At 61.2% G+C, this 8414-nt stretch overlaps 1 protein-coding gene across 1 annotated transcript in view; it reads right to left on the minus strand.

The window, feature by feature from the left end:
- Positions 1–6361: 6361 nt before the first annotated feature.
- Positions 6362–8414, minus strand: part of TOMM40 (translocase of outer mitochondrial membrane 40) — a 5771-nt gene continuing 3718 nt past the window's right edge. The window contains exons 5-9 of the mRNA XM_026646246.2: positions 7885–7990; positions 7530–7652; positions 7275–7351; positions 6687–6789; positions 6362–6603 (exon numbers count right to left, since the gene is read on the minus strand). Coding sequence (XP_026502031.1) covers positions 6464–6603; positions 6687–6789; positions 7275–7351; positions 7530–7652; positions 7885–7990 — 549 coding nt within the window. The 3' untranslated portion in view covers positions 6362–6463. The remainder of the gene's footprint in view (positions 6604–6686; positions 6790–7274; positions 7352–7529; positions 7653–7884; positions 7991–8414) is intronic.

The raw sequence follows: 8414 nt of genomic DNA on the forward strand, positions 1-8414 counted from the left end.
AGGTCCCTGTCTCCTGCAGTAGGCCCTCCTGCCGCACTGCTCCTGGTATTTATAACCCAGGGACAGGCAATAACCACAGAGAATTCCCTCTTATCTCCTCTCAAGGCCTGGTCAGCCCTTGGCACAGGGCTGCAGGGGCAGCCAGTCAGAGCAGAGCGCTAAGGCGTGGGGTGTACCTCTGCTAGGTTTGTAATCCAGGGCGACATCCTTGGAGCCCCGTCCTGCCCCCAGACTGAGCCTAGCCTGGCTATGGGAGTAGAGCAGCTGCCCCCAGCCAAGTCATCCTGGGCCAGATTCTCTGCTGATGTAAACTGGCCCAGCTCCACTGAGGTCCAGTGTCCACCCGGAGAGAATGGGAATGACAGATCTTAAAGTACCGTCATGCTTAAACCCACTGGTCCCCACTCCCAGCCCAGAGCCAGGGCGAGAACCCAGGAGTCCTGGCTCCCAGCCCCTCCCCCAGTAACCACTACATTCCATCAGCTGGTCTCAGGGTTGCATGGGGGGGGGAAATCTGTGGGGGGACAGACTCCTAGCCTTTCCCATTGGCTTGTCATGCCCTGATATTGCCTGCCCTCCCCCCACAGCCAGCTCTCCGCCCCTCCCCTCCCCTCTCCTCTCCTTCCTCACTCCACCCCCCCCTCCCCACCTGCCTGGGACCTTATCACAAAGTGTCCTTTGGTTCCCTCCTGGCCCATCCACTTCACCCTCCAACGTGGCACTGAAACAGCCTGGCCTGGCCAGAGTCCACCGGGCCCAGCTCACAGGAGGGGCCAGCGCAGTGCCAAGGCTGCGGCATTATGGCCACATCGAGGCAGCAAGGAGCAGGGATGGCTGATCCCGGCCCCCACCTTCCTGGCCCGCGTCACTGGCCAGGCACAGCATGCGGGCTGAGGCCCCATCCATTTCACTCGATTGCAGATGTTTTGGGGTCCCCCAAGCTCAGGGCCCTGGTACAAGTGTCTCCTCCTTCCCCCATTAGCCCTGGCCACCCCTCTCCTGCCGCAGTGCTGGCCCTGGCTTATCACAGACTGTCTGACCCAGCGCTGAGTCTCACTCAGTGACCCCAGTGGGGCCGGGGCCCAGCCACCCTCACTCAGCACACTCCACCCCCAGCCTGGAGCAGGGATACAGGGCTTTACCCGCCAGTAACCTCCCCGCGCCGCCCACTCAGCTCACGGGGGAGTCACGGCTGGGCCATGTTCTCCAGGCTCAGTGGGTCAAAGTGCTGCAGCAGGGAGGAGCAAGGCCGGCTGGCTCTGGGGAGCTGGGCTGAGCCAGCAGTGCAGGGAGAGATACAGACAGGGGGTGGGCTGCACAGCTGCCTTGTGCCCCTCTCACTTCCCTTTCCCGGCTCCGCCAAGAGGAGCGAGGCTGGCTGGTTACACAACCGGCGACAGGATGTGGTTACTGGATGGTGCATGAGGTGACTGCTCTCCTGTCAGCAGCATGTTTCCGTGGCCCTCCCAGAGGTTCTCCCACCCGCTGCCTCCTTGGCGTTCCTGTCTGCGCCGGACAGCCCAGCTGCAATCTGTACCAAGGCAGCACAGCCCAGCGTGGTACAGGGCATGGGGTGCTAGTGCCAGTTGCGGCTCTGCCTGCTGCTGTGAGAGGCTTGGCCCGAGGGCCAGGCCCCTCGGCTGTAATTGGAGCAAACCCCCAGTGCCTTTTTTGAACAGGGTTCAAAACAGAACTAGACACATTCATGGAGGATAGGTCCATCAATGGCTATTAGCCAGGATGGGCAGGGATGGTGTCCTTAGCCTCTGTTTGCCAGAAGCTGTAAATGGGCGACAGGGGATGATCACTGGATGTTACCTGTTCTGTTCCTTCCCTCTGGGGCACCTGGCACTGGCCACTGTTGGAAGACAGGATACTGGGCTAGATGGACCTTTGGTCTGACCCAGTGTAGCCATTCTTAGGACTGATAGACCAGAGTGGGGTATGGGGGGCGGATGGAAAAGTGGCTTCTCCTAGTTTCACTGTGGAACTCATTGCCAGAGGATGTGGTTGAGGCCAAAAGCTTGTCTCATTCCCCAGATGGACGAGCCGGCCAGGGTTAGGCTAGCGCAGGGGTTGGCAACCTTTCAGAAGTGCTGTGCCGAGTCTTCATTTATTCACTCTAATTTAAGGTTTCGCGTGCCAGTAATACATTTTAACGTTTTTAGAAGGTCTCTTTCTAGAAGTCTATAATAGATAACTAAACTATTGTTGTATGCAAAGTAAATAAGGTTTTTAAAATGTTTAAGCAGCTTCATTTAAAATTAAATTAAAATGCAGAGCCCCCCAGACCGGTGGCCAGGACCTGGCAGTGTGAGTGCCACTGAAAATCAGCTCACGTGCCACGTTCGGCACACGTGCCATAGGTTGCCTACCCCGGGGCTAGTGCCTTCATTTCAGCAGGAATATAAATCTGCCTATTCCAGGGTCAAGCCGATTTCCAGTGGGGTAAGGATGATACCTGCACTAGGGCCTGAGTATCCCACATAGCTTTTGTGGGGCTTTCACCCTCCTCTGCCACTGGCCGCTCTTGTGGACAGGCTGCCAGGCTAGCTGGATCCTGGTTTCGCGTCTCCAGTACTTGGAGTCTTTCAAAGGGTGAGGGGGCGCCAGTCTCTGAGCTGGCTGCAAGAGCAGCTGCAGGGTGGGGATTCTGCAGCCTGGGTTAGCCAGTCCTTTCTGGCTGCGACAGCTGGGAATCCCCACATTTTGCTATGCAAAGGGCTGGATTTTACGTGTGCAGCACCCGACGTGCTGAGAGAGCCCTTTGAAAAGTCTGGCCAGGCCTCAGGCCCTGAGGGACAGCCCAGTAAAAAGTCATAACCCCCATTCAACCTAGTCCTGCCTCATGCGGCTTGTCATCGGTGCAGGGCCCGGCAGGGCTGTGTAGCCTGGGCTGCTCTGTACCCTGAGGCTGACTGCTCCCTGACAGTGGGGGCCCTTCCAAAGCAGGTGAGCGGTCAGACACTGGCACCTGCACCGCACCGGGAGAGCGTGTGGGGGGGCTCTTGGGGTGACCACCAATCAGGCCTTGCATTGGTCAGGGCCATCTGCTCACACACCTTGCCTCCGCCTCCTCACCCCTCTGCACCCAACTCTGGGGTGGGGACAGGCCACAGCCTCACCTTGTGACAGGAAGGGGAGCTGGAAGCCAATGGGGGGAGATGCAATCGGAGCACCAGGGCAGGTCTTGGGAATGGTCGTACACCAAAGCCCTGCCCCTTGTGCTGCCACTTACCCCACTGCCGAGAGCTACTGCCAGGACTTGAGAGAGGAGCCTGGAGACCGGGGGCCCGGAAGTTCAAGGCAGCAGCGCCGGCTTCCTCACCATTCTGATGGCAAAACGTCTCTGCACCACTCCTTGCACAATTCTGGGGAGGAGAAGCGGGTGATTCTCTGCTGCATGCAGCAACCTGCGCTACGGTGGTACCATTCCTGGGGCAGGACTGCAGCACCCCCATCATTCGCTTCAAAAGCGGGGGGGGGGGGGATTCTAAGCACCTCATGCCAGGAAAAGGGGTTTTGATTCAATAAATTTTAAAAAATTCCTTGTAAAAAAAATCCTGCCCTGAGCCCATTGTGCAGGGAGTCCAGGCTGCAGGGGCCCTGGTCTCCATGTGCTTCAATCCTCCACCACCAGACTTTCCCTTAAACCTGTGCACCCCTCCATTCCTAGCACTACCTGACTTCCCACTCATGAAACCCATCGGGCTCCGTCCCTTCCCCTCGCCAAGCCTCACCACTCTCAGGGGCAATGTCTGGTCAATGCGGAACTGCCCCAGCCCCAGGAGATGGCGAGAAAGCCCTGTGCCATGGAGCAGCCTGGCCTCGGCTACAGACATGACTGAGAGAAACCCAGGGCTCAATCCCAAATGGCAGCACCTGAGCCTTGCTGGAAGGTGGCTCTCACCTGCCCCAACGGAGCCAAGGATCAGCGCTTTTCGCTCGCTAGCAACAGGTGAATCGCTCACCCTGCCGATAATGCCTCCCAGCCCCACCACTGGGATGCACGGTCCCATCACACCGACCCCTCTGCTCTCCGCGTTCCTGTGCACCAGCCCTATTGCCATGCAGCCCTTGGTACGGCAGCCAGTCCAGACAGGCGCATTGACCCACCAGCGTGAGAACCCCTGCACAACCCAGGCAGGGCGCTCCCCCCCCCCAGGCTGAGCCATAGCAGATTGCTCACCCGCTGCTGCCATCTGGACTCAGACCCCCCCACCCCCCAGTTAATTCCTCTCCCCGGAGCCTCCCTGCCAACGAGCCTGGACAGCCCTCTGCTGGCCAAACCCCTGGCCTCAGCTCGATCCTCTCAGCTTGTTCAGGGGGCTCTCCAACCCCTCACTGCTTCGGCCCCACCCTATGGGCAGCATGAGCACCAGAACTGGACATGGTGGCCAGTATCAGTCTCATCAACCACCTGCCTCTACTCACCAGGCCCCCATCCCAATGCCTGCATTCACGATTAGCCAGGGTGTGTGCGCTCCCAGATGGGCATCCACGAGGATCCATGCCATGGGGCACTGGGGCCAGAAACGCCAGCTTTCGGGCCTCCAAAAAGGACACTGGAGCTGGTCCCCACCCCCTTGGGCTTCCTCTCCTACTACCACCCCCCAGATCTCAAACCCCCTCCTCCCCAACCCTCCCCCTTCACACTCCCTGTCTAGGCTCCCCCCCACCCCAGGCTCTCCTTATCACCCCACACACACACACCCCCTTCCCCCTCAGCTCTACTCAGTGACAGATCCACGCCCTGCCCCTCCTCGGGCCCATTTCTCAAAGGGTTTGGGGGGCTTATACGCAGGACTCAGCAACACCCCTCCGCCAGCCCCATGGGAGGGAGAGGTCTCCAGCGGTGCTTCACACCCCACCCCCCCCGAGAGACAGAAGCAGTTGAAGATGGTGCCCAGTGCTGGGGGGTTTATTCAGACAGGACATTTCCAACATCATGGGGGGAGGGGGCGGTGTTTTGAGGGTCTCTATAAAAGATCCTTCAGTTCCCATAACTTATAAACATGATTTACACGCAGAGTCTCTAACGGCAGGGCGGAGGAACCCCCAATCCGCTGCTCCTCCTGGTGCTGCTGGGGGGAACCCCCCAATCCGCTGCTCCTCCTGGTGCTGCTGGGGGGGGCTGAGAGGGACCCACCAATCCACTGCTCCTCCAGGTGCTGCTGAGATTCCCCAAACCGTTGCTCCTCCTAGTGCTGTTGGGGGGAACCCCCAATTCGCTGCTCCTCTTGGTGCTGTTTGGGGGGCTGACAGGACCCCTCCCTCAAAGCGCTGGTCTTCCTCAGTGCTGCTGGGTGGGGATGGGATGCAGGCAGGGCCCCCCAAACTACTGCTGCTCCTGTCAGGGGGGCACAGACAGACCCCCAATCCGTGGTGGGTGCAGAGAGCACTCAATAGGTCCCTTGTGTCTCTTTGGATTAGTGTAGGCTGGGAGGGGCGGGGTAGGGCTGAGCAGGGGAGCTGGGGTGCAGCAGCCAGAGAGGTTGTGGCCCCATCACCCCAGGTGTAGAGTCTGCCCCACAGCTCCCTGGGGTGTGAGGTAAGAGGCTGCAGAGCCACTGGTACCCCAGCGATCCAAGGGAGGGGTGTAATTGGCGCAGAGAGAGAGGGAATCTCCCCACAGCTGCACCAAGATGGGGGGGGGGGGGTGTTTGGGGAGGGATCCAACCTCTCCTGGCAGACAGTTGCGGGGTCAGTGCACCCCCACCAGCTGGGACAATCCATTCCTGAGGGGATCCGCCCAGACCCCATCCCCAATCAGTGCAACAGGCCAAGCGACCCCGCCCCCAGGACAGAGCCGGTCCCTCTCCCATTGCTCCGGGGGAAGGACAGTTCCTGAGGTCACAGCGCCCTCTGGTGAGGAAGGATGTCAGCACAGGGAACCAGGCAGAAGAGGGCATTTTACACCCGTCACTGGGTTCACCTACCTGGTGCCCCAGGACAGCCCGCAGCCCCAAGTCCAAGCCACGGGAAGAGATGGGACACTGGGTCCCCTCCCCGAGGCAGGGAGGGTTGCGCCTCCCCTCCCACCAGGGGCTGCTGGGAGAGGCCAGGCAGCACCTGAGGGCCCCAGCAGCCGCTGCCCCTGCACCAGCCAGCTCCTCATTTTCCAGCCGCCCCTGGGGACAGCGGGTCGAACCTTGTTTGGGGCTGAGCAGCCACCAGGGACCTGTCCCGAGGGGCAGACGAGGTGACTGGAACAGGACAGTGCCAGAACCGCCACACTAAGGAGCTCGCCCTAGGGATCAGACCCCTGGGCTCTGTCAGGACCTATCCCGTGGCCCTCGGGGAGGTGCCTGTGTGGGGCAGTAAAGGGGCTGGAGCCCCACACTCCAGGGCTTAACTGGGCAGCACCAGCATGGATGGATGGGGCAAAGGGTCCCAGAGCGGCTCAAACTGCCCGGCAGACTGGGCTGGGGACACTGGAGTGGGGGGGAGGAGGAGGAGGGCTCTAGCCAATGGTGAGGCCGAAGCCGCACTGGAACTTGTTCTTGCGGTGGTTCAGGAAGGCCCCCATGGCCAGCGTCAGGGGCAGCGGCAGCAGCTTCTTCTCCAGCACCGCACCCACAATCCAATTACTGTCCACAGAGCCTGCGGCAGAGAGCAAAGTTAGTGGCACTGGGAGAGGCTGGGGCGCGGGCATAGAGGGGAAGGGCGGCCTGGGGCTGCCGTACCTTTGAAGAGCAGGTTGGCCTTGGGCAAGTCAAGCTGGTAGCCAAAGGAGACGCTAGTGTCCTGCATGCGCGTGCTGGCCTCAAACTCCACGCCCACCTGCAGCTGAGGGGAGCAGGGTTAGTCTGGCGAGCAGAGCTGCCAATCGCCTAGTAGGATCCCAGCCCCCCAGCTTCCACCCCTCCCCCACAGGACCCCAGCCCCCTGGCTTCCATCCCTCCTCCATGGGACCCCAGCCCCCTGGCTTCCACCCTCCCAATGTGATCCCACCCTCCCAAAACACTATCCCAGACCACCCACCCCCAACGTAATCCCAGCCCTCACCACCCAAATCCAGCCCCCAGCCTTCCCCAATGGGATGGCAGCTTCCAGGCTTACAATTTGGAGCAGCATCGACTGTTCCTGGGCAGGACACCCCCCCACTCCCTTGCCTGCCCAGGGTCTCAGCTGTGCACCGCAGCAGATCGCTTATACATAGCTCTCCACATGTCACCTGCCCCCACCCCTTGCTCCCAGACTGGGAGTCAAAGCCCCACCCTCATGTCAAAGGGGGAGCCAGATGGGAACGTGAGCCTCTGAGCGCCACATACCTGGTCATTGGCTTTATGGTAGTAGGTTGCATGGGCCCCGGCTTGCCCCACCGTCAAGGTCCCAATCCAGTTAGGTGCTGTGGGGAGAAGGGAAGAGCGGGTGAGTGTCCGAGCAGGGCCCCACCGAAGCCCTGAGCTAGGGAAGAGAACCCAGGAGTCTCGACTCCCAGCCCCCTTGCTCTAACCCACTAGACCCCACTCCCCTGCTGGAGCTCGGGATATAACCCAGGAGTCCTGCCCCAGCTCCCTCAGTACCTGTGTATTTCCCAGCCAGAGACATGACGGTGCCCTCCTCTCCTGGCCGGCGGTGATAGACCAGCTCGCCGCCCAGCGCTAGGCAGGGTGTGATGCTCTGTAGGTAATGGGCTACCAGGATCCCTGCGAAGAGAGACTCGTCAGCTGGGGCTGGGCCCAGGAGGTTACGAGGGGCGGGGTTCAGACTAGAGGTGATGGTAGGCAGGGACCAGGTTGGGGAGGTGGAGGGAGGGGAAGTGGAGGTGTCAGGGGCTGTGAATGGAGAAGGAGAGGCAGGAGTCAAGCTGGTGGGGGACTTCAGAGACGGGGTAGAATTTCAGAGCAGGGGCTTCAGAGGTGGGAACGAGGCTCTCACCTGAGCCCACCAGGATGTCGGGGTTTCCCAGCGTCACTGCCGCCGTGAAATCCTCCCCCCGATACTCTCCATCCACCTGCCAGTTCACGAACTTGGACTGCTGCGTCTGGAATGAGAGTGGGGGGACATGAGGAGACTGTGGCAACCCCCAGGAGGCACACATCCCCCAGAGGCGGATTTACCATGAAAGAAACAGTGCGGTGGCATGGGGCCCCCAATGACGGGGGGAACGACCCAAAATGCAGGACAAATCTCATCGACAACCTGCCCCCGAGGCCTGGCCGGAAGCGCAGCAGGGAGCAGGCAGGCAGGCTGCCTGCATTCGGTGGCCAGTGGCCCCATGCCACTCCCGGAAGCACCCGGCTGCTGGAGGCGGCTCTGCATCCTGCCCCCACCAGCACACAGAGAGCCGCTTCCCCCCCCCCCCCCCCCGGGGGGCCCCGACCCGCCCCCCCCCCCGCCCCCGGGCGACGGGGGCCCCCCCCCCCCCCCCCCCCCAAGGGGTACGCAGAGACGTGCCACCAGCAGTG

The sequence above is a fragment of the Terrapene carolina genome, unplaced genomic scaffold, assembly GCF_002925995.2.
Source record: "Terrapene carolina triunguis isolate 2854851 unplaced genomic scaffold, T_m_triunguis-2.0 Scaffold34554, whole genome shotgun sequence".
In the NCBI taxonomy this organism is placed as follows: domain Eukaryota; kingdom Metazoa; phylum Chordata; order Testudines; family Emydidae; genus Terrapene; species Terrapene triunguis.